A 25,859-nucleotide genomic window follows, 5' to 3' on the forward strand; every position below is an offset into this window, starting at 1 on the left:
AAACAACCACCTCAAGAGAATATCAAGGATCCGGCAGTTTAATCCTGAGTTAGGGATGTCTATGGAGATTCTCAGTCATCCCAGGTCATGGTGGTCCCAAAGGTGCTTTTTCAAGAGGCAACTGGACTTTCTGGATTTTCTTTGAAGACATTTTACTTCTCATCCAAGAAGCTTCTTCAGTTCCCAGCTTTCTTTTCTTCAAAGTAAAACCAGAAAGTCCTGAGTTAGGGCTGCTCTCTTCTATTGCAACGGTCTTATTTTTTGCAAATCGAAGTGGCCTTATTTTTTCACACCATGAAACCATACCAGCTCTCTGCGGATCCCCCGATGAAGGGAACAACAATCAGATCACCAGATTTAAAACTTCTTTCTCTGCATCTTTATTCGGGGCCACCAAGACAAGGGCCTGTCCCCCTTCTCCTCTCCCAAAAGTGTTGAACGGACTCGCTCTAAACCACCACCACCACCCCAGCAGGAGCTCCGCGGACACAGCCACCCGCAGGAAAGACAGAAAAGGGGGGCAAATCGCCCTGCTTTGCACCCCAGAAAAAGCGTCTTCCCCGCGCCGAGACCCCAGCCTGCACCCCTGCTCTGGAAAAGCAGCTCAAAGCCATGGTGTGCAAGGCAATGCAAGCGATGCAATGCAAGCAGTGCAATGCAATGCAACGCAACCCGCCCAGGCTGTTTTTGGGTTCGGGGGTGATCCGAATGGGGAGAGCGGGGAATCCCCGGGGTGAAGGCCTCCCGGTGCAACGGTTTGGTGCAGCTCCGGAGCAAACCTCCGCCTTCTCCGCCCAAAATTGCAAGGCTGGAGGCCTCGGCAGCCTCCCCACCCACCGCCGGCCAACCCCCGGCCCGTACCGGCAGCGGCGGGACCTTCGGGGCTCCTCTCCTCCCCGGCGCCGTCCGGTGGGCGTGCGAGCGCTGGAGGCCCCCCGGGACTCGCGGCCGCCGCAGCTGCGCCCATCAATCCCCGCCTCGCTTCGCCTTGATACTCAGCCGCTGGATCGGCGGAAGGGAGGCCGCGGGCGCCCCCTCCCGACCGGCCGCGGCTCTACCTTCTTCCCCGCAGCCGTCTCGGACCGGCCAGCCGACGGATAGGCTCATTCATGGCGTCAATCAGTCAATCAATCAGAACAGGGGTCTCCAACCTTGGTCCCTTTAAGACTTGTGGACTTCAACTCCCAGAGTTCCTCAGCCAGCTTTGCTGGCTGAGGGACTCTGGGAGTTGAAGTCCATAAGTCTTAAAGGGACCAAGGTTGGAGACGAATCAGAATACAGCTGAAGGGGACCTTGGAGGTCTTCTAATCCAGTCCCCTGCTCAAGCAGGAGATTTGGATCAGATTTGGGGAAAGATGCTCAACCCTAATAACCCTGAGGTGGATTTCTGGGTGGCCTCCCAACCAGTTCCCCTGTTTATGATGACAGATTAGGAGTGACATGATTGTTGTCTTCCAATATTTGAGGAGCTGCCACAAAGAAGAAGGGGAATGGGTGCGCTACCTATACTCCAAAGCCTCTGGCGGCAGGACAAAAAGCAAAGGATGGGAACCAATGAAGGAAAGAAGCTTCCTAGAACTAAGGAGGAATTTCCTGGCAGTGAGAACAATTAATGGGTGGAAGTGGAACAACTTGCCTCCAGAAGTTGCACATTGCTCCAACACTGGAGGTTTTCAAGAAGAGATTGGACAAACATTTGTCTGAAATGGTACAGGAGTTCCTGCCTGAGCAGGGGGTGGACTAGAAGACTTCCAAGGTCCCTTCCCTCTTCGTTATTCTGGTCTGTTCTTCTGCTTAGCGTTTTTCCGCCCCAAAATCAGCTATTGATTAGCTAGCTGTGTGCATCGGAGGTGGGTTTCAGCAGGTTCTGACCAGTTCTGGAGAACCGGTAGCGGAAATTTTGAATAGTTCGGAGAACCGGTAGTAAAAATTCTGACTGGCCATCTATTCTCTGCCATCTATTCTCTTCTGTTGGAAGAAATATCCATCTGGGTTCAGTTCCAAGTGGGGACAAAGACACTGGAAACATGGAGGCTACTTGGAAAGATGGTTTAATGGTGGTCAGGATCACATGGCTTGAGATCCTGAACAGAAAAGGGCTGAGATCCTGTGTGCTCCCTGGTTTTATGCTTTTTCTGAGCTTTGAACTTTCTGGGGCACAGGAAGAGTACCCTGATTGGTTGTCAGACTCCCAGGGGGTGGGGGTCTTAGCTAGCCTTGCTGGCTGATGTAATCTTCCCAGGTGCCATGTGGTGAGTTTCAGTTGCTAGATGGGTTCTATTATGATGCAGATGATGGTTGACAAAGGTGGGGGGAAATGAGTGAGCTTAGCTGAGGCTTTAATGGCCCATTGACAAAGGTGGGGGGGAGTCAGGAAGCTGCTTTGTCTTTAAAACATGTTTCTCCATTTCTCACCCAGGGAAATATATTCTGCCTTTTAAATATTTTCTAAAATATTTCATTCTTTTAGGAGGGGGGTGGGTGCTAAATTCCTACACTTCCTCCCAAGTCCCAGCTGATCAGGAGGAAATGTAGATTTTGCAATATTCTTCCCCTGGAGTGGGGAGGGAATGGAGATTTTACAGTATCCTTTCCCTGCCATGCCCACTAAGTCACACCCACAGAACCGGCAGTAAAAAACTTTGAAACCCACCACTGGTGTGCATCCTTCAGCTGGAAGAAACTTTAGGCTCACTGAGGAATAAGAAGCTGGCTTTGTTGCACACGGGACCATAATGCCGTGTGTGGCAGATCTATAATCCTACAACGAGCCATTGCCCCCACCCACCCACACTACTTCTCAGCTTCTCTCCGATTTCCCTGTATTGTAGTTCAAAGAGCAGCACTTCGACTATGAAGTACATCGTCCATGGCATCAGATCTGGGGAAAGAGTTTACTAAATCTAAATACAAGAAAGACATAAATTATCTATTACAGCATATACCCAGAGGTGGGCTTCAGCAGGTTCTGACCAGTTCTGGAGAACCGGTAGTGGAAATTTTGAGTAGTTCGGAGAACCGGTAGTAAAAATTTTGACTGGCCCCAACCCTGTCTATTCTCTGCCTCCCATGTCCCAGCTGACCGGGAGGAAATGGGGATTTTGCAGTATCCTTCCCCTGGAGTGGGGAGGGAATGGAGATTTTGCAGTAACTTTCCCCTGGAGTGGGGTGGGATGGGATAGGAATGAAGATTTTACAGTATCCTTCCCCTGCCACGCCCACCAAGCCACACCCATCAAGCCATGCCACGCCCACCAAGCCACACCCACAGAACTGGTAGTAAAAAGAATTGAAACCCACCACTGCATATACTTACAGCGGCACAGATAGCTTTTGCTCAGAAGTGGAAAGAGAAAGATACCCCAACTGAAGAGGAAATACTACTAAAAAATTTTAACTGTGCAGAAATGGATAGACTCACCTTGGAACTCAAGGATAAAAGCGAAACGTTGTATTATAAAATCTGGGTAAAATTCTGTGAATGGTTAGATAAAAGGAGGATAGCCGAGACAAAATGTGTATTGTTAGACTAGAACTATATGTGTTATTATAGATAAATGGGTATGTGAATTGTATAGATAGGTATATGTATGTGTAGATATGTATAATTGTATAGAAAAAAGGTATAAATTATTATTATATGTAAATAACGTATAAGGTTTAAGAAATATATTATATTATAATTAGTTTATTATGTATTAGTTTGAAGTGTTGGAAGATGCTTGGAACCAATGATGTCATATCTATGTCCAATGTTTTTAATTTTGAATTATTAATAAAAAAAACTTTTAAAAAAAGGATCTGTGGAAAGAGTCCTGATCTGCTTCCTCAGAGTAGCACAGTTGAAACTTGCCCCAAAGGAAACATCTTCCAGGATGAAATACGTTTGAGTTAAAAACCACTTATCCTGGATTTATGGGGGGAAATATTGGATTTATGGGGGGAAATATTTCATACTTTCCAAATAGAGATGTGCCAGAAACAGGGAGATAGCACCCCCTTTAGATGATCAGAAAGTTCGAAAACTCAGCTGCAGGTGGTTCTCTCCTTATAATCATTCATTTAGCAACTGTTTGGAGTTATGACAATACTAAAAAAAACAAATGACTTACGACTGGGTCCTCACGCTTAAAACCATCAGAGTGCCCTTGCAGTCACATGATCAAACTTGGCCAGCGGCATAAGTTTTTATGATGGCTGCAGTATCTCAGGATCACATGATTGACATGTGACTTTGCCAGCTAGTTTCTACGAGCAAAGTCAATGGGGAAAAGCTGGATTCATTTAGTGACTATGTGGCTCACTTAATGACCATGGTGATTTGCTTAAGAACCATGGCAGAAAAGGTCCTAAATTAGATTGTGGCTCATTTAACAAACTGTCTCATTTAGCAATGGGGGTTCTTGTGTCAATTGTGGTCGTTAAGTCGAGGACTACCTGTATCGCACTCCATCAATCCTCACATTAGGAATAGAATTTTTGGAGAATGAGTAACTTGAAATGAATAATAGAAATGAATGGTGCAAGAGATAGAAAAATTATTTGTGTATCCATCTGCTTGCCACCCCAGCCTCTTAGCATGGTAGGCCTATGGATTTTGGATTTAAATACTGACACAGGTTGCTCTTTTATTATCCTAAAAAATCTCTCGGTCTAGGACAACCTTGGCAGCTGGAAGGTGTGTGGACTTCAATTCCCAGAATTCCCCAGCCAGCATGTTAGATATTTTATTTTAGCCTGTTATGCAACTGAGCTTAATACATGCAGTGTTATCATTTGAGGCAACGAAAAATTATTCTTAGTGTGAGTTAAAAAAGGAAGTAGTATTAGTATACTGAAGACTCAAACTCATTTTACACTTCACTAAATCTATTACCTGAACAGTTCTGTAATTTGATTAAAGCTCCCCCGAACACAAATATGTACAAAGCCATCTTCCTACATTAAGGTAAAGGTAAAGGTTCCCCTCGCACATATGTGCTAGTCGATCCCGACTCTAGAGGGCAGTGCTAATCTCTGTTTCAAAGCCAAAGAGCCAGTGCTGTCGAAGACGTCTCCGTGGTCATGTGGCCAGCATGACTCAATGCCAAAGGCGCACGGAACACTGTTACCTTCCCACCAAATGTGGTCCCTATTTTTCTACTTGCTTTTTTATGTGCTTTCGAATTGCTAGGTTGGCAGAAGCTGGGACAAGTAACGGGAGCTCACCCCGTTACGCGGCACTAGGGATTCGAACCGCTGAACTGCCGACCTTTCGATCGACAAGCTCAGCGTCTTAGCCCCTGAGCCACTGCGTCCCTGAGAACATTAGTGAAAAGTAAATTAACAAAACTGTCCCAACAGGATCATTTGTTGAATGGCTGCAGGTTTTGGGTTTGGCTAGTCTAGAGAAAAGAAGAATTAGGGGTGACGTGATAGCAGTATTCCAGTATTTGAGGGGCTGCCACAAAGAAGAGGGGATCAAATTATTCTCCAAAGCACCAGAAGGCAGGACAGGAAACAATGGATGGAAACTAATCAAGGAGAAAAGTAACCTGGAATTAAGGAGAAACTTCCTACCAGCGAGGACGATTAACCAGTGGAACAGCTTGCCTTCAGAAATCACTGGAAATGTTTAAGAAGAGACTAGACAGTTGCTTATCTGAAATGGTATAGGTTCTTCTGCTTGAGCAGGGGGATGGACTGGAAGACCTCAAAGGTCCCTTCCAGCTCTATCCTATCCTATCCTATTCTATCTTATCCTATCCTATCCTATCCTTGTCGTGTCCCACTCCTCCGCTGACGGCCGGGTCAGGGAAATCCGAATTTCCAAAGCCCTAGCAAAGTCCTCAGGGCAGGCAGGAGACCAGAAAGTGACTTCAGCAAGATATATTTAGACTTTGCCTGACTCAGAGAATGCCAGAAAGCAGGTCCTTTATATAGGCCATGGGGTGTGGCTCCATGACTCAGCATTTATCCAGGCCTGCCCCTCCCTTCCTTCTGTTGCCTCCGTCTATCAAGTCTTCTGACGCGAGGGTCACTCCAGTCTGCAGCTGTTGGCAATTGACCTCCCTCAGGCTCACATGCTGTGGAGGAGGGGGAGGGGTCTAGTTGCTCCGTTTGCCTGGGCATGGAGCCAGAGCTGGGGGCTGGAGATACTTCCTCCTCTTCAGCCTGTCTGGGCATGGAGCCAGGGCTGGGGCCGGGAGGCATACTAGGACATTCCTCCGTGTTCGGAAGCAGATAAGAAGGCCCCGGCTGTGGTGAGATCGGACGAGACACAACAATCCTATCCTATCCTACCCTACCCTACCCTACCCTTCCCTACCCTATTTCTTTTCTGTTCTTGATTATAACTGGTAACTAGTTGGATAGACAATCCTGCACAGTACAGCCCGATTAACAAGACCAGTTTCTGGAAAACGTATGGAAACTGTATTAAAGATACAGTTGAAAAGCATGTTTAAAAAAAAAGAAAAAAAAAAGAAGGACCCGAGGAAGACTTTTAAAAAGCTCTTTTTTTTTTCCCCCTGGTCCAAAACACTACGAAAGAGATGCAGCAGGATAGACCCATATAGATAGCACTAGCAATAGCCCTTAGATTTATATACTGCTTCGCAGTGCTTTATGGCCCTCTCTAAGCGGTTTACAGAGTCAGCCTATTGCCCCCAACAATCTGGGTCTTCATTTTACCGACCTTGGAAAGATGGAAGACTGAATCTATCTTGAGCCGGTGACATTTGAACTCTAGGCTGTGGGCAGAATTAGCCCTGCAGTACTGCATTCTAACCACTGCGCCACCACAGCTCTATCAGTAAGTCCTCTACTTAGAACCAGTTGCATACCAATCATTCACAGTTAAGACAGACCCCCAAAAAGATACTTATGGCCTGGATTCAAAGTTCCAACATCCCTGAACGGTCACATGATAGCATTTTAGACACTCAGGATTCAGCTCGCATTTACATCCATTGTCAGCATCCTGTGGTCCATGACTGTGATGTATGTTTTTTCCCGCCCAGAAATTGGAATTTAATTTCAGTTTGCAGCACAATTGTCCAGTATAGACAATATGTTTGCTTAATAATAGCAATAGCAGTAGCGCTTAGACTTATATACCGCTTCACAGTGCTTCACAGCTCTCTCTAAGCTGTTTACTGAGTCAGCCTATTGCCCCCAACAATCTGTGTTCTCATTTTACCCACCTCGGAAGGATGAAAGGTTGAGTTAACCTTGAGCTGGTCAGAAATGAACTGCTGGCAGTCAGCAGAGTTAGCCTGCACTATTGCATTCTAACCACTGCGCCACCACAGTCAGTGATGTGATGATCCATTTAACCACCGGCATAACTTATGACCTTAATTCCCGGCTCAATTATGGTCGCAAGTCAAAGACTAACTATAGACCATTGGGGGTTGGGCTGGGTTGGGCCTGGACTACAAGGGTTCCCGTCCCATCCCCCATGCCAAGATTTTCTGCCAACGATGCTCCATCTCCTTTGGCATCACTGTCATATTTTCTCCATTTGCTATTAAATGCCTGAATTGCGGGAGGGGGACCGTGGGGGGGACCTGTCGTGTCCCACTCCTCCGCTGACGGCCGGGTCAGGGAAATCCGAATCAGGCTTGCCTCTGCAGCTCTGCCCAAAGTCCTAGCAAAGTCCTCAGAGCAGGCAGGAGACCAGAAAGTGACTTCAGCAAGATAAGTTCGACTTTGCCTGACTCAGAGACTGCCAGAAAGCAGATCCTTTATATAGGCCATGGGGTGTGGCTCCATGACTCAGCACTCATTAAGGCCTGCCCCTCCCTTCCAGTCTTCTGATGCGAGGGTGACTCCAATCAGCAGCTGTTGGAAATAAACTTTCCTCAGGCTCACATGCTGTGGAGGAGGGGGAGGGGTCTAGCTGCTCCGTTTGCCTGGGCATGGAGCCAGGGCTGGGGCCGGAGGATGCTCCCTCCTCTGCAGCCTGCTTGGGCATGGAGCCAGGGCTGGGACCGGGAGGTGCCCCCTCCTCTTCAGCTTGTCTGGGCATGGAGCCAGGACTGGGGCCGGGAGGCATACATTCCTCCGTGTTCGGGAGCAGATAAGAAGGCCCCGGCTGCTGTGAGAGCGGGCAAGACACAACAGGACCTGCAAAGCCATCAAGTGTCAAGACAGGTTATAAGTTACTTTTTTCAGCACCACTGTAACTTCAAATGGTTGTTAAACAACTGTTCATAAGTCAAGGACTCCCTGGAAACCTAAAAGAAATCCTGATGGACGGTATGATGGAAAACGTGACGCAGTTGTACAGCTACAATGAAAAAGACAAAACCGATGCCGGGATTCAGGCATTTCTGTTTATTTCCTATCTCATAAATGTCTATACAAATAGTATAAAATGAAAGGTTGGTTTTTATTGAGCAAGATGATGGAGAGACACAACCAGCTCAGACCAGGGGTATCTGCAGAAACCTTCTTGTACAGTTTGTGGCACAGAAGTGCGACCAAATTTCTTATCTGATTTCACGTATTTGAATTTTTACTTTCTGTACAGATTTTATGTCAGATGTGCCTCCAGTTCTGCTGCATAAGTATTTCACTGAGAATATTTATATAATGTATCTCTGGTATACAATCATAGAAAAATGGAGAAAGAGTCATCAAATCCAATCCCACAACTGTACAGGAATCCAAGTTGAAATAATCCATTGCAGATATTCTGCCAGCTGCTACAGGGTTAAATCAGTGAAAAGGAATCCACCACCATTCTGGATGATTGATCCAATAGTCTAACAATTTACTCCCAATGCTAGGATTTTTCCTTATAAATAAACGTGGAAATCTTTAGGGGCTGTCCGAGTTATCTTCTAGACCAGGAGTCTTCAAACATGGCAACTTTAAGACTTGTGGACTTCAACTCCCAGAATTCTCCAGCTGGTCATAAATAACAGAATCAAAAAATAATAAGCGTGTCAGCTTTGGAAGCCATATTAGCACCATAAGCTAAAGCTTTGGAAGGGACCTAAGAGGTCTTCTAGTCCAATCACCTGCTCGGGTAGGAAACCCTACACCACTTCAGACAAATGGCTGTCCAATGTCTTCTTAACAAAGTCTAATGTTGGAGCACCCACAACTTCTGAAGGCGAACTGTTCACTGATTAATTCAGTGGTTCTCAACCTTTATAGTGCTGCGACCCCATTAATACAATTCCCCATGATGTGGCGACCCCTTTAATACAATTCCCCACGATGTGGTGACCACAACCGTAAAATTATTTTCGTTTTGAATTTATCGCGCCTGAAGCCATATTGGCTAGCGATCTGAACTGCTTGCGATTGCCTTGAGGACGGAGGCATTAAAGCGGAGACTCCTCCCCTATTAAGTTTATCGCGCCTGAAGCCAGATTAGGCTAGCGATTGGGAGTGATTGCAGCTGGCTTGAGAGGGAGACATCAGAGCAAAGATTTTCTCTCTTTTTTAATTCATTGCGCCTGAAGCCGAATTCGGCTAGCGATTTGAAGAGCCTGCAGCTGGCTTGTGGAGTCAACCACTGGAGCGCGATTCTTCGACTCGCAAGTATACTTCCCATATTTCCGATGGTCTTAGGCGACCCCTGGCAAATTGTCATTCGACCCCCAACGGGGTCTCGACCCACAGGTTGAGAACCGCTGGATTAATTGTTCTATCAGGAAACTTCTCCTCAGTTCTAAGTTGCTTCTCTCCTTGATTAGTTTCCACCCATTGCTTCTGCCTTCAGGTGCTTTGGAGAATAGTTTGACTCCCTCTTGTTTGTGGCAACCCCTGAGATATTGGAACACTGCTATCATGTCACCCCTTGTCCTTCTTTTCATTAAACTAGATGTCAACCCTGAAGCTGGCCTGACCAAGACCATTTTCTGGCTTCAGGGTTGCCACACTGGAGCTGAGGGTTAGGGCAGGGGGAATAGAGATAGAGGGGTTTGTAGCCAAAACAAAATATTTTCTCCTGGGAACCAAGGACATTCTCACAGGTTGTTGGAGAGACGTGGAGTGATGTTCCCACGCAACCAGATGACACAATGATTGGGCCATGTGACTGACTGACTGGGGAAGGGGAAAAACTTTTACTGTGAACTTGGTGAAAACTGCGGGAATATTCAGAGTCGGTTTTCACCAGCCTGTGCCAATGTGATATTTCCAATAAACCAGTTCTTTGAAGAATCTAACTGCCCTGGAGTCCGATTTATTCTGGAGGTATTACTTGGAACCCTCACACTAGACATCTCAATTCCTGCAACTGTTCTTTATGTGTTTTAGCCTCCAGTTCCTTAAGTCCAAGGGCCGGTTTAGCTCAGGCTGGTAAAGCCTGTTATTAAGAACACAGAGCCTGCAATTACTGCAGGTTCAAGCCCGGCCCAAGGTTGACTCAGCCTTCCATCCTTTATAAGGTAGGTAAAATGAGGACCCAGATTGTTGGGGGGGCAATAAGTTGACTTTGTAAAAATATACAAATAGAATGAGACTATTGCCTTATACACTGTAAGCCGCCCTGAGTCTTCGGAGAAGGGCGGGGTATAAATGTAAACAAAAACAAAAAAAGTCTTAAAAGCTGCCAAGTTTGGAGATCCTTGTCCTGGAAATTTCTTACTAAGAACGCCCTAAGCGTGTCCCTCTAGCATGATTTTTTTTTTAATGTCACTTTAGAATTCTTGCTCTGTAGAAGTCTTTCCCACCTTGATAACATTGATATGGTCGTTTTCCAAGATGAATTCTTGTATGATATTAAGGCTCTCTCTGGCATGGATTCTCTGATGCCTCTTCAAATTTCCCCTCTCGTTGAAGCATTTCTGGCAGTGAGAACATTTGTACGGCTTCTCGCCTGTGTGAATTCGCTGGTGTTTCTTCAGCGTTCCCATCTGATTGAAGCCCTTCCCGCACTGAGAACATTTGTAGGGTCTTTCACCCGTGTGAGTTCTTTGATGTCTCTTCAGGATTCCCGACAGGCTGAAGCATTTTCCACACTGGGAACATTTGTAGGGTCTTTCCCGAGTGTGAGTTCGTTGATGCCTCTTCAAAATCCCCGTCTCTCTGAAACATTTCCCACACTGAGTGCATTTGTAGGTTTCCCCGGTGTGAATTCTCTGGTGCATTTTCAAACAGTTGGTGTGACTGAAGCACTTCCCACACTGGGAACATTTGTAGGGTCTCTCGCCGGTGTGAATCCTTTGGTGGGTCTTCAGATTTCCTGACTGGTTGAAACACTTTCCGCACTGTAGACATTTGTACGGCTTCTCCCCGGTGTGAATTTTCTGGTGCTGCTTCCAGTATTTAGCCTTGTTGAAGCCCTTCCCGCAGTGAGAACATTCGTACCATTCCTCTTCGGGATTGCATACCGGGAATCTGCTTAGTGAGTTTGGGTTAGTCAAGGTTTTCCCAGATTCAGGAGAATTGTTTTGTGTTTCTCCGAGATTGTTATTCAGATAAGCGTTTGCGTTTTTCCCTGTTCCATTCTTGGAGATATCAACCCTTTGCTCACTTACGATGTCTTTCTCCTCTTGATTCACGTTTGAAGTACGCTGGTAGCTGTCCTCAAATCTCTGAGGACACTGGTCCAATTTCTCCGCAGGAGGTATTGGGTTCAGTTCCACCTGGTAGAGGTACCTCCTATCATATTGGGAGAAGATGGACACTTTACCTTTGTTGGTCTTTTCTGTAACAGCAGTAGTAGGATCCTTTTCAAGCGTGTTGCCTGTATTCTCAATTTCCAGCGGTGGCCTCCATTTCTGCTGACTGGATTCACAGCTTTCTTCTTCAATCTCAGCTTTTAACGGCAGATTCTCAGGGCTTATTGCGGGGTTCCTCCCGCGTATCTCTTCTGCATCTTCTCCACCCTGAAAATTCTTCATTTTAAACCTATTCTCCCTTCTGTCACCTGCAGAGCAAGAGGAAAAAAAATATCTTTTAATCCTGTCCTGAGGCCTTAATTTCAAACAAGTACACGAATCTCCTTTTTACTACGGATGCATTTATTTGTGGTGAAGCATGCTTTGGGTTGTTTTTTTTCCTTATTGATTTTCCTATTATTGAAGTAGAAATTTTCCTATTATTGAAGTAGAAAATACAAAGAGAAATGAAAATAATGGAAAGTAAGAGAGGAAAAAGGAAAGAGGAAAAAGTGTAGGATAGAAAGGGAAAGGAAAAAAAAAGCAATGACTTCCGACTTCTGCCCTGATGGTGGGATTCAAATAATTTAATAACTGGTTCTCTGCCCTAATGCCCACGCTGGGTGGGCGTGGCCATGGTGGGTGTGGCCAGGGGTATGTGACAGGCAGCACTCGGCCTCCTGCACCCGCCCTGGGAGTGAAAACAGGCCGCAGGGGACACACGCCACCCTCCCGTGCTCCGTTTTGGGTCTAGTAGGCCTCCCTGCAGCCTTCTGGGAGCCAAAATGGGGTGCGGGGGGGACTCCTGGAAGGGGCGGGGCCAGGCAGCAATTTAATTACCAATTCACCCGAACCAGCTGAATCCCACCGTAACATTGATATGGTCGTTTTCCAAGATGAATTCTTGTATGATATTAAGGCTCTCTCTGGCATGGATTCTCTGATGCCTCTTCAAATTTCCCCTCTCGTTGAAGCATTTCTGGCAGTGAGAACATTTGTACGGCTTCTCGCCTGTGTGAATTCGCTGGTGTTTCTTCAGCGTTCCCATCTGATTGAAGCCCTTCCCGCACTGAGAACATTTGTAGGGTCTTTCACCCGTGTGAGTTCTTTGATGTCTCTTCAGGATTCCCGACAGGCTGAAGCATTTTCCACACTGGGAACATTTGTAGGGTCTTTCCCGAGTGTGAGTTCGTTGATGCCTCTTCAAAATCCCCGTCTCTCTGAAACATTTCCCACACTGAGTGCATTTGTAGGTTTCCCCGGTGTGAATTCTCTGGTGCATTTTCAAACAGTTGGTGTGACTGAAGCACTTCCCACACTGGGAACATTTGTAGGGTCTCTCGCCGGTGTGAATCCTTTGGTGGGTCTTCAGATTTCCTGACTGGTTGAAACACTTTCCGCACTGTAGACATTTGTACGGCTTCTCCCCGGTGTGAATTTTCTGGTGCTGCTTCCAGTATTTAGCCTTGTTGAAGCCCTTCCCGCAGTGAGAACATTCGTACCATTCCTCTTCGGGATTGCATACCGGGAATCTGCTTAGTGAGTTTGGGTTAGTCAAGGTTTTCCCAGATTCAGGAGAATTGTTTTGTGTTTCTCCGAGATTGTTACTCAGATAAGCGTTTGCGTTTTTCCCTGTTCCATTCTTGGAGATATCAACCCTTTGCTCACTTACGATGTCTTTCTCCTCTTGATTCACGTTTGAAGTACGCTGGTAGCTGTCCTCAAATCTCTGAGGACACTGGTCCAATTTCTCCGTAGGAGGTATTGGGTTCAGTTCCACCTGGTAGAGGTACCTCCTATCATATTGGGAGAAGATGGACACTTTACCTTTGTTGGTCTTTTCTGTAACAGCAGTAGTAGGATCCTTTTCAAGCGTGTTGCCTGTATTCTCAATTTCCAGCGGTGGCCTCCATTTCTGCTGACTGGATTCACAGCTTTCTTCTTCAATCTCAGCTTTTAACGGCAGATTCTCAGGGCTTATTGCGGGGTTCCTCCCGCGTATCTCTTCTGCATCTTCTCCACCCTGAAAATTCTCCACTTTAAACCTATTCTCCCTTCTGTCACCTGCAGAGCAAGAGGGGAAAAAAAATCTTTTAATCCTGTCCTGAGGCCTTAATTTCAAACAAGTACACGAATCTCCTTTTTACTACGGATGCATTTATTTGTGGTGAAGCATGCTTTGGGTTGTTGTTTTTCCTTATTGATTTTCCTACTATTGAAGTAGAAATTTTCCTATTATTGAAGTAGAAAATACAAAGAGAAATGAAAATAATGGAAAGTAAGAGAGGAAAAAGGAAAGAGGAAAAAGTGTAGGATAGAAAGGGAAAGGAAAAAAAAAGCAATGACTTCCGACTTCTGCCCTGATGGTGGGATTCAAATAATTTAATAACTGGTTCTCTGCCCTAATGCCCACGCCGGGTGGGCGTGGCCATAGTGGGTGTGGCCAGGGGTATGTGACAGGCGGCACTCGGCCTCCTGCACCCGCCCCGGGAGTGAAAACAGGCCGCAGGGGACACACGCCACCCTCCCGTGCTCCGTTTTGGGTCTAGTAGGCCTCCCTGCAGCCTTCTGGGAGCCAAAATGGGGTGCGGGGGGAACTCCTGGAAGGGGCGGGGCCAAGCAGCAATTTAATTACCAATTCACCCGAACCGGCTGAATCCCACCCGTTTCCGACTCTTTTTAGCACAGTAAAATAATTGTTCTGACCCAGCTTTCGCAAGTAGGGATAAGACGTTTATAACAGGGCAGTAACAGTCTTTTATTCACGTGGATAAACAAAAAAAAAATCAAACATATTTAGTCCCAACAAACCTGGGTTTAGCCAAGAAATCCGAATTGTTTGCTGTATACTAGAAAGGAATGGTTGTCTGTGACAACCAGCCACTCCCAAACCCCTCCTATGTTTTTCCCAGCAAGGGAGGGGCTGCATCTGCCTCTTCCGGAGAGCCGGCTTACTACTTTCCTTTGCTCTCCTCTCTATGCATAGATGGGTCCCATCTGTTCCTCTCCCTCACTCAGCTCAGACCCTGAAGACAGCTGCCTCTCCACCTGGGGAAGGACGGAAGGCCCCGGCTCTGCCTCTGATGCCATTTCCTTATCAGAGCCTTCCAAAGGCTTCAAAGCTGGCCCAGGCTCTCCCTTCGCCTCCTCCTCATCTGACTTTGCAGCTAGCTCAGATGGCAGCCAACGGGCCACAACAGTAATAACATACAGCCTCAACGTTTTACTTTTGCATAACAATATATATACTAGCCATTTCTATAACCATAAACCTATCTAATCAGTAAAACCCAAAATCAAGGTTTCATTTTTTTCCACCTCAAGCACGAAGTCCAGAAGTGGTTTTTAAATAGAAGTGAGGTTGGTTGTATTCTTTTCTTTAATTAAAGCAGTCAACTTAGCCATCTCTGCTAACTCCGTCAGCTTTTGGGACCAATCATTCATTGTAAGGGAATGCTTCATTTTCCCTCCCAGTGCTACCCTATGTCCCCCTTTATCAGAGCTTTGCAGTTTTTGAGGATACAAATACCCCTAAACATACTCTCAGCTATTCTGTAAATGCACTTGTTAATTGGAATATCTTTTACCAATAGGAATTGTTAAACATTTATTGAGAACAGTTTGCTTCCTGGATAAAAATGAACTGGTGATTTCTGGATTTAATGATTAAAAACATCTAGATATGGGAAGAAGAGAACTATAATTGTGAAAGCGTGGTAGTGGTGCCACGTATGTCTGCTGAAAAGATTGGAAGTCTTTCAAATACGTCCCTTTTTTCTCACTATTTTTAACGCTTTTTCCTACTTTTTAAATTTTTTGTGTTTATCTTTTAACTTTGAAAAAAACTAATAAAAATGTGAGTAGATGTAAGATAGATAGATGATAGATAGATAGATAAATAGATAGATGACGGATGATTGATGATAGATATGGAAGATACATAGATAGATAGATAGATAGATAGATAGATAGATAGATAGATAGATAGATAGATAGATAGATAGAGATAGATAGATGATAGATAGATGATAGATAGATAGATAGATGACAGATGATTGATGATAGATATGGAAGAGATAGATGATAGATAGATGATAGATAGATAGATAGATAGATAGATAGATAGATAGATAGATAGATAGATAGATAGATAGATAGATAGATAGATAGATAGATGACAGATGATTGATGATAGATATGGAAGATAGAGATAGATAGATAGATAGATAGATGATAGATAGATAGATAGATAGATAGATAGATAGATAGATAGATAGATGATAGATAGATAGATAGATAGATAGATGACAGATGATTGATGATAGATATGGAAGATAGATATAGATAGATAGATAGATAGACAGACAGACAGACAGACAGACAGACAGACTCGTTGGATGGTGACTCTTCCCAGTACTTTAATTTCATTCAAGAACAAAGAATACATGAAAAAAATATGTAAACTGTCTTTCTTTTGAAGCAAGTGTTCAGGTTTAATTACTCCTTTCTGTTCTTCCAAACAATTAGGAGATATCTTTTCCTGATTCCCCCAATTAACTAGAGGAGAAATCATGTATCTATTTTTTCAACTTTCATAAGCACATAGAAACATGTAAATGGGTGGGCTGATATTTCCCAGCCTTGCTGTACGTACCATCCTCACTTAAACAACCTATGTTTTGACGTTCTTCCTGTAGGACCTGCCAGGCTATGCTCTGGTGGGCTGCCTGGGTCAGCCTCTGCTTGGCTGCCTGCAAACGCACGTCTGTTTCTTTGAGGTCCATCAGTTCCTGCAAAGAGAAGACACCGTGCCTTCCCATCAGCTCCTCTTGCCTCACAATAAACTTCATTGCCAAAAACAGAAGCATTCATTACAATACTGTATCCAATCCACTGATCAATGTTTCCTGCAATAGGGCTTACAAGAGCCTTTATCTCAGTATAAGTAGTCCTCGCTTATTGACTGCTCCTTCAGTGGCCACTCACAGTTATGGCGGGGCTAAAAAAGGAGATTTATGACTGCTCCTCAAACCTGGGGCCATCGCAACGTCCCTGCAGTTATGGGCTCAAGATTTAAGTGCTTGGTAACTGGCATACACCATTAGGCAGTCACCATTTTCAATAATTCCCAGTTTAATTTCCAACAAGCAAAGTCATTGGGGAAACCAGCAGGAAGTCACAAGTCGCAGTTACAAGTTGTCAGATTTTTTGTCTGTAGCTGAACTGACGTCATAAATTGGGCGCCATCATATAACATTTCCCTTGTTGACTGTTTCACTTAGTGACTGAGTTTCTGGTCCTAACTGTGGTTTGGTAAGTGAGTACCACCTGTATTATTTTGGTGGAGTTCAAAGTCCCAAATTGGATGGCATATACAGGTAGCCCTCGATTTGTAATAGTTTCATTTAATGACCGTTCAAAGTTACAACGGCAGTGAAAAAAGTGACATTTTACGACCATTTTTCACAGTTATGACTGTTGCATAATCCCCATGGTCTCATGATCCAAATTCAAATGCTTGTCAACTGACTCCTATTTATGATGGTTGTAGTGTCCTGGGGTCATGTGATCCTCTTTTGTGACCTTCTGACAAGCAAAGTCAAAGGGAAGCTAGATTCACTTAACAACCATGTTACTAACTTAACAACTGCAGTGATTCACTTAACAACCGTGCCAAGAAAGGTCGCAAAATGGGACAAAACTCACAACTGTCTCATTTAACAACTCAATTGTAATCATACGTCAAGAACTACTTGCACCTAATATATATGCATATGCATATGCGCGCATACACAAACACATATATTTATTTATTTATTTATTTATTTATTTGATTTTTATACCGCCCTTCTCCCGAAGGACTCAGGGCGGTGTACAGGCAGAATAAAACCAACAAAGAACAATATACAAAGTTAAAATATCAATTAAAAACTTATTAAATGAGCCTGAAAAATTTAAGAAATTTACCATAAAACCAAAAACCCCATTAAAATTGCTAAAAATTTGAGTTTAAAATTCCATTCAAGCCAGCCCCGCGCGAATAAAGAGATATGTTTTCAGTTCGCGACGGAATGTCCGAAGGTCAGATATCTGGCGTAAGCCCGGGGGGAGTTCGTTCCAGAGTGTGGGAGCCCCCACAGAGAAGGCCCGTCCCCTGGGGGCCGCCAGCCGACATTGTTTGGCGGACGGCACCCTGAGGAGTCCCTCTCTGTGAGAGCGTACGGGTCGGTGGGAGGCATGTGGTAGCAGCAGGCGGTCCCGTAAGTACCCAGGTCCTAAGCCATGGAGCGCCTTAAAGGTCGTGACTAACACCTTAAAGTGCACCCGAGAGGCCACAGGTAGCCAGTGCAGCCTGCGCAGGAGAGGTGTTACATGGGAGCTGCGTGCAGCTCCCTCTATCACCCGCGCGGCTGCGTTCTGGACTAACTGAAGCCTCCGGACGCACCTCAAGGGGAGCCCCATGTAGAGAGCGTTACAATAATCCAAGTGAGAGGTAACGAGGTATTATATCTATATATCGCATCAAGCTTTATTATAAAGGGCAGAAAGGGTTCCCTCATCCCAACAATATTGTGCTGGCATTTTAGGGTACAATATAATTTATTTCCCATAAAATTATTACAGGTAATCCTCGATTTACGACCGGTCAACATTTGAAGTTTTGCGTGATCTACTGCGGAGTGGAGTCATTTACAATTCAGAACTTCCAACGGTTTCCCCCCCCCCCAATCATGTGACTGGACTTTGGGTGCTCAGCATCCAGGCTTCATTTATAGTTGTTTGCAACATCCCGTGGTCAAATAACTACATTTTACAATGCATTTGCCGAAAACTGGCATTTACTTTCAGTTTACTGGAAAACTGTGCCCACAGCAAACCATTGGTTCACCTAACAATTACAGCTTTCACTTAGAGACCATGGATTCGCTTAACAACTGACTGGTCCCATAAAATTATTACAGGTAATCCTCGATTTACGACCGGTCAACATTTGAAGTTTTGCGTGATCTATTGCGGGGTGGGGTCATTTACAATTCAGAACTTCCAACGGTTTCCCCCCCCCCCCAATCATGTGACTGGACTTTGGGTGCTCAGCATCCAGGCTTCATTTATAGTTGTTTGCAACATCCCGTGGTCAAATAACTACATTTTACAATGCATTTGCCGAAAACTGGCATTTACTTTCAGTTTACTGGAAAACTGTGCCCACAGCAAACCATTGGTTCGCCTAACAATTACAGCTTTCACTTAGAGACCATGGATTCGCTTAACAACTGACTGGTCCCATGAAAAACCTGGTTTACAGCTCACAAATTACAACGGTGGTGGGTGAGTTACAGTTATAACTCAAGGACTACCTGTATCACCTTTGACTGCATTTCTACATATAGGTTGACTTACAGCAGCTCATTTAGTGACTGTTTGAAGTTACAACGGCACCGAAAAGAGTAATTTACAACCATCTTTCACACTTATGACCACTGCAGCATATCCCTGTGATCAAAATTCAGATGCTTGGCAACTGACATACGACGGTTGCAAGTGTCCCAGGGTCATGCGATCACCATTTGCGACCTTCTAAGAAGGAAAGTCAATGGGGAAGCCGGATTCACTTAACAACCGTGTGACTAGCTAAACAACTGCAGTGAACCGTGGCAAGAAAGGTCGTAAAATGGGGCAAAACTCACTTAAGAAATGTCTCACTTAACAACAGAAATGTTGGGCTTAATCGTGGTCATAAGTCGAGGACTATCTGCTTTCTTGAATCTCTAGGCCAGTTGTGTGTCATCTTCGGATTTAGGTCTGCAGAAGCCATTTCACCAAGTCTGAAGAGATCAATCTATATATATATAAATGGCTGTTTGTATGTGTTTGTGTATGTTCTAGTATAACTCTGAAACACCTCAAGCAATTTCAACCAAACTTGGTACACAGGTGACTTACTTTCTGGAAAGAAATACTGAGGGAGTAAGACACCCCTAATACCGCTCAGACCATGTATTCTGTTAAGATACAGCCTGTTGTGCCTTAAGATGGCTTCTACTGTACAGCACAATGGATTTGCCATGGTAACGGCTTCACAGTACTCCACAAGGGGGCTCCCTTGTGGTCTGGACATTTTCAACAAGGTTTTGATTATCCTTGAGGACAAATGTATACAATTCATTCCTTTTCCTGTCTAATATAGGATTGGGAGAAATAGATACCAGGGCAACGCTGGGTTATCAGCTAGTTATAAATAAACTTCCAGCTAACAGAGCCAACAATGGAGTGGGTGGAATTTTAGTCAGAAATAAATACCATTGTATTTCAAATCTACCCCAAAAACTACCCCGCCAGAGCATGACCTACCTCTTTCAGTCCAGTTTGGACCACTCCAAGTCCTGCCAGAGGAAGCAACGAGCTGGTGTGATTTGGGGATTTGGTTCCATTGCCTGCAGGTGATGGGAGGCAGACATTATAAAGGGAATTTGTTTGTGCCTTCTTGTGCTAGTAGCTGGTGTAGCTACAATAGAGCAGGGCTCTCCAAACTTAGCAACTTTAAGACTTGTGGACTTCAATTCCCAGAATTCCCCAGCCAGAATGGGGAGCTGAAGGCGTTGTTCAATTCTTTGAGAATCCTTTTAAATTTATGATGAAAATCAGGCAGTGTATGGAGGGATTCACGGAGCTCTGCCCTGATCAAATCATTCAGCCAAATCAAGAGAAAATTCAATAATTGGGTATCGTTCTTTTCAGAGAATAGGACACACTTTCTCTCCACTAAAAGAGGGTGGAAATGTTGTTGCATCTTATACACTGAATATAGGCATTTTTGGCCTCCTGAAACCTCACCCCACAAGTCTTGTTTTCGCCAAAAACAGGCCCATTTTTCACAGAGGGTTTGGGAGACCTGCAGAGTGCTCCTGGGGATTGGGGAGGGCAAAAACATTGTTTTTGCGAAAAACTGGCCTAGTTTTGTCCTCCAAATCCCCCATGCATCATGTTTTTGCCCTTCCCAGCCCCCAGTAGCACTCTGCAGGCCTCCCAAACCCTCTGCAGGCCTCGTTTTTGTGGCTTGGGAGGCCTGCAAAGTGCTCCTGGGGACTGGGGAGGGCAAAAACTTTTTTTTTTGTTTACCTCTTCGAAATCTTGGTGCATCTTATACTCCGGTGCATCTTACAGTCTGAAAAATACAGTATTTTGGGGGTGCAAATCAAAGGACTGGTAAACCATATCTCTCGCAGTCTCATTCTCATGGATCAGGACAAACTGCATTTCTTTGAAAATCTTCTCTTCCCGGAGATAAATAGCACAAGAGCTTTGAATGTAGGTTTTGGTTGCTCAGTTTCAAAAACCGCAAATGCAGAAGTACATTCATTCCTGCGTTATAATTCTTACCTGGCACTTTGATCTCCACTTCAATGCTTTCTCTCTTCACTGTCTCCAAGGGTTCCTTCTCTGCCGGTTCAAAATCAGCCAGTTCTTCATTCGGGGGGCCCTGAAAGAGAGAGGAGAGTCTTTACTCAGAACAAGCGAGATTGATTTTGACATATTCTTGTTGGGCTGCTTTTGCCTTAACTTATGAGGATCATTGAAGGGCAGTTGAGTTACAAAGCAATATTGCAGGATTCCAGCCGTTCAGAATTCCTGTTCAGTTTTCTTATTGTGCATTAGCACAATAAGAGAACTGAAGGTAAAGGTTCCCCTCGGACGTATGTGCTAGTTGTTCCCGACTCTAGGGGGCGGTGCTCATCTCCATTTCAAAGCCGAAGAGCCAGCGCTGTTCGAAGACGTCTCCGTGGTCATGTGGCCAGCATGACTAAACGCCAAAGGAGCACGGAACACTGTTACCTTCCCACCAAAGGTGGTCCCTATTTTTCTACTTGCATTTTTTACGTGCTTTGGAACTGCTAGGTTGGCAGAAGCTGGGACAAGTAACTGGAGCTCACCCCGTTACGCAGCACTAGGGATTCGAACCGCTGAATTGGTGACCTTTCAATTGACAAGCTCAGTGTCTTAGCCATTGAGCCACCGCATCCCTAAGAAGATTGGTGCATTTTGAATTTTCTCCCTAGAATGAAACATCTATGTGTTAACTTGGGTATGTCTTTGAATTTGTCCCAGATGATCAGAACAGCTTTTGTAAACCTTGGCAACTTTTAATATGTGTGGACTTCAAGACAACCACACATTTTAAAGTTGCTAGGGTTGAAAAACACGGGGTTAGACGCTTTGCATTTTATTGGAAAGGCAAACAAACACTGGAGGGGGTAGAACTGACAAGCTGATTACTGATTATGGAGAGGAGACCACTAGGAAATTCAACCTTTTAAGCTGAACTAGGAAGTAAAAAAATTCAAGAAAAAGACAACTGCAAATCATTTCCATGTGGTTGCTAACAGAATTGCATGGATAAATCCATGTACGGCTACTCCTTGATTTACAACGGTTCATTTAGTGACCATTCCAAGTTACAACGGCACTGAAAAAAGTGACGTTTGACCATTTTTCACGCTTACAACTGTTGTAGCATCCCTATGGCAATTGACACATATTTATGACGGTTGCAATGTGCCAGGATCGTATGATCCCTTTTCCAACCTTCTGATAAAGCAACATCACTGGGAAAGCCAGGTTCATTTAACAACCATGTCACTAATTTAGGAACTGCAATGATTCACTTAACAACTGTGGCAAGAAATGTTGCAAAATGGAACGGTCTCACTTAGCAACATAAATGTCGGGCTCAAATCCTGCTGTAAGTTGAGGGCTACCTGTATTCTTTACATAATTTTATTGTCCTGAATTTGTTAAGGGAAAAAAAGGATACCTATGTACAACGTGAATGATAAAGAACCGGAAAGAAAAAAATGGCCCTGAAAAATTCTAACGTAAATAAAATTATTCCAAAAACTTTTGAGTCTCTCATTCAAAAGTTCTGCAGTTAATAGGAAGTGACAATGATTCAGAAGCGCCATTCATTTTCATCAAGTTGTAACTAACTGCAGGCAGTCCTCAATTTATGACCATAATTGAGCCTGGCAATTACAGTCGTGAAGTTGTGATAGTCTTAAAGCACTGCATGACCAGTCCTGTTTTATGACTTTTTTTTTTCAATGGTTGTTAAGCAAACCCATCATTCGCTACGGGCCAGATTTTGCTGGACACCGGAAATAAGACACAAGTTTCCGGCAAAGCCATTGTAAATCAAGGGGTGCTACAAACTGCCATAAAAGTGGACCATTAAGTGAGTGTTCAAAATATGGTCATGTGATTACGACGGGGGGGGGGGGAGGCATCAGAACCTTGAAACCAAATCTTAAGTCACTTTTGGGGCGGGTCTGTCATGACTTTGAACTGTCATAACTCAAGGACTGTCTGCAACTGCAGTTTTTTGCAATGCCCAGATGTGTACTGTACTGTATGTTACGTAAACGCTGAGATTGAGAAACTCTACCGGACGGCCTTCTGATTTGGTTCCTTGCTGACTCTGCAGGAAGTCCTCTACCAGGGCCACCGCCTGGGAACAGGTGTCCGGCCTCCTGGGTTGAAGCCAGCTCTGGAGCTTTGGAGGCAAGCTGGCCAGGAACTGCTCCAGGATCAGCAGCTCCAGGATCTGCTCTTTGGTGTGTCTCTCTGGTTTCAACCACTGGTGGCAAAGTTCCTGGATTTGTTTGTAAACCACTCGAGGGTCTTCCACCTCCAGGCAGCAGAACTGCCTGAAGCGCTGACGCTGGGCCTCCGTTTTCACGGCTTCCCCTTTCAAGATGGCCGCCTTCACGTTCTCGTAATCCCCTTGATGAATGGTGTCCAGGCTCCGAAAGGCCTCTTCAGCTTCTCCACAAAGGGCTGGCAAGAGATGGGCTACCCACTCCCCTCTGGGCCACCGGCAGGCTCTGGCCACCTGCTCGAAGGAGGCCAGGAAGGCCTTGGGATCTTCCCAAGGAGAATTCCTTGATCTTGCTGGATTTCCTTCTCTGGAATGAGAGGGTTGAAGTGTCTTGAGGAACTGCTGCCATTGCGTTTCCCAGCGCGCTTCCATCCCAATGAATGGGTCTCCCTTGATCCAAGGTGATGCTCACTTATCTTGGTCTCTTGGATGCAAACTGAGGTTCAACTGCTCCAGTGTTTGGGTCTTCTGCCGGTTCTGGTCCCACTTGTTCTTTCTTCTCCGGCCCCTTCTTCTATAATATAGAGCGTTTTCAAATTAGTGCACTAAACAAAATATTGTGAGAATATACAGCATAGCAGAAGCCTGAAATAGACCTCCTTAATTCTGAGTTTCCAAAAGTAATTCTGAGATGCAGCCGACATGATTCTAAAACCATCTCCTGAACTAAGTTATCCTCTTGTTTCATCTGACCTAAAAATGCAACTTTTAACCTTAGATAAACACACAATCTTTAAAAAAGGTATGGATTTTGTTGCTAAAAAGTAATGTCTGACGTTTTGGAGAGGTTTGGCAGCTTTAGCAGAGAAGATTATAAATTAAAATATTACACTATTAAGCCAGGCTTGTATTTACAACATTTGGCACTGGTGATTTTTTTTCTGTTTCTCTCGGGGCTTTCTCTTCTGTCCTCCAAACTCTAGGCAAAACGAAGTTTCAGAATTAATCACTTGTAGCACAGTATAGTACAAGAATATGCACAAGATAAAGAAACCAGCCAAGAATTTTGAACAAGCAGATAGATCGTTGCAATCCAAAATTCACTTTCTTAATTCTCAGTAAACTTTTCAGTTTTGGGGAAGCCTTGTCTCAGACATGCCCCTTTTAACCCAAAGAGAACAACCTACTCTTTTATCAAGTTAACAACACACACACACATGCACAGTGGAAGATGTGACCCGTGGGCCCTTCAAAGACTAAAGGTTGTGTTTTTTTTTTACTGCTTTGGGGGATTAAAAAACCCTTTTTCTCAATGGGCATCGTATTCAGACAAGGAAAATTCTTAAAAATATCCTTTCCCTTTCTAAAGCCTGGCTCTTTCTCTGCACCTATATTAAGGGGTGGGTGGGAAATAGGGGAAGTGCAAGCGGAGAGGCCAGCCTGCCCCCCTTCTTCCCCCCCCCCACTCCCCAAGGGACAAGGAGGCGGAGGGCTGAGCTTGCAAACGGGGAGCAGCGCACTCGCCGCCCTCCCCCCCAGGCAGGAGCTCCACGACGGTCCTGCAGCGGGACACACGAAGGGAGGGGGAGATCGCCCCTTCCTCCGCTGCGCCCCCAAATCCCGTGTTTCCCCGGGCCGCCGAGCCCCCGGCCTGCACCCCTGCAATGGAAAGGCGAGCAAGACGCGCAACTCAACGCTATGCCGTGCAATGCAAGAGATGCAACGCAACGCAACGCGCCCCGACTCTCTTGACTCCGGGGACGATCCCGGACTTGGAGCGGAGGCCTCCCGGTGCAACGGTTTGGCGCAGCTCCGGAGCAAACCTCCGCCTTCCCCGCCCAAGATTGCAAGGCTGCAGGGCTCGGCAACCCACTTTCCTCCCCCCGCCGGCCAACCCCCGGCCCGTACCGGCAGCGGCGGCACCCGCGAGGCTCCTCTCCTCCCCGGCGCCGTCCGGTGGGCGTGCGAGCGCTGGGGGCCCCCCGGGACTCGCGGCCGCCGCAGCTGCGCCCATCAATCCCCGCCTCGCTTCGCCTTGACGCTCAGCCGCTGGATCGGCGGAAGGGAGGCCGCGGGCGCCCCCTCCCGACCGGCCGCGGCTCTGCCTTCTTCCCCGCAGGCGTCTCGGACCGGCCAGCCGACGGAGAGGCTCATTCATGGCGTCAATCAGTCAATCAATCAATCAATCAATCAATCAGAGTAGAGTTGAAAGGATCCTTGGAGATCTTCTAGACCAGCCCCCTCCTTACGCAGATTTGGATCAGGTTTGTGGGAAACTGCTCAACTCTAATAACCTTGAGATGGATTTCTGGGTGGCCTCCCAACCCAGAGCCCCTCCTGCTTAGCGTTTTTTTCGAGATCCGCTATTGATCCGCTACCCTCAAAACGACGCTATAGAGCACTGCACACCAGAACAACTAGACACAAGAACAGTTTTTTCCCGAAGGCCATCACTCTGCTAAACAAATAATTCCCTCAACACTGTCAGACTATTTACTGAATCTGCACTACTATTAATCTTCTCATAGTTCCCATCACCAATCTCTTTCCACTTATGACTGTATGACTATAACTTGTTGCTGGCAATCCTTATGATTTATATTGATATATTGATCATCAATTGTGTTGTAAATGTTGTACCTTGATGAACGTATCTTTTCTTT

General features: G+C 45.4%; 2 protein-coding genes across 3 annotated transcripts in view; both read right to left on the reverse strand.

The window, feature by feature from the left end:
• Positions 1-1,124, reverse strand: part of LOC131192043 (zinc finger protein 287-like) — a 54,622-nt gene extending 53,498 nt beyond the window's left edge. Inside the window, exon 1 of the mRNA XM_058170817.1 lies at positions 862-1,124. Coding sequence (XP_058026800.1) covers positions 862-967 — 106 coding nt within the window. The 5' untranslated portion in view covers positions 968-1,124. The remainder of the gene's footprint in view (positions 1-861) is intronic.
• A 7,175-nt stretch (positions 1,125-8,299) lies between these two features.
• Positions 8,300-25,250, reverse strand: LOC131192032 (zinc finger protein with KRAB and SCAN domains 7-like). Of its 2 annotated transcripts, none has more exons than XM_058170799.1 (6): positions 25,105-25,250; positions 23,044-23,770; positions 20,985-21,084; positions 19,956-20,038; positions 16,258-16,393; positions 8,300-11,872 (listed from the first exon to the last, which is right to left on the reverse strand). In XM_058170799.1, the coding sequence occupies exons 2-6, from the start codon at positions 23,626-23,628 to the stop codon at positions 10,641-10,643; spliced, it is 2,136 nt and encodes a 711-aa protein (XP_058026782.1). In that variant the 5' UTR covers positions 23,629-23,770; positions 25,105-25,250; the 3' UTR covers positions 8,300-10,640. The 2 variants fall into 2 exon arrangements, with proteins under 2 accessions (XP_058026782.1, XP_058026783.1); XM_058170800.1 differs by having other exon boundaries at positions 23,044-23,767; positions 25,105-25,248.
• Positions 25,251-25,859: the final 609 nt, after the last annotated feature.

This window comes from Ahaetulla prasina, chromosome 2, assembly GCF_028640845.1.
Source record: "Ahaetulla prasina isolate Xishuangbanna chromosome 2, ASM2864084v1, whole genome shotgun sequence".
NCBI lineage: Eukaryota > Metazoa > Chordata > Lepidosauria > Squamata > Colubridae > Ahaetulla > Ahaetulla prasina.

Excerpts from the sequence above, each read along its gene's own strand:
- LOC131192032 (XM_058170799.1), bottom strand. The coding sequence starts at position 23,628 with ATGGAAGCGCGCTGGGAAACGCAATGGCAGCAGTTCCTCAAGACACTT. Across the intron at positions 20,039-20,984 it reads AGTGGAGATCAAAGTGCCAG|GCAATGGAACCAAATCCCCA; the intron begins GTAAGAATTATA and ends CATCACCTGCAG. Across the intron at positions 11,873-16,257 it reads AGGTTGTTTAAGTGAGGATG|GTGACAGAAGGGAGAATAGG; the intron begins GTACGTACAGCA and ends CTTGCTCTGCAG.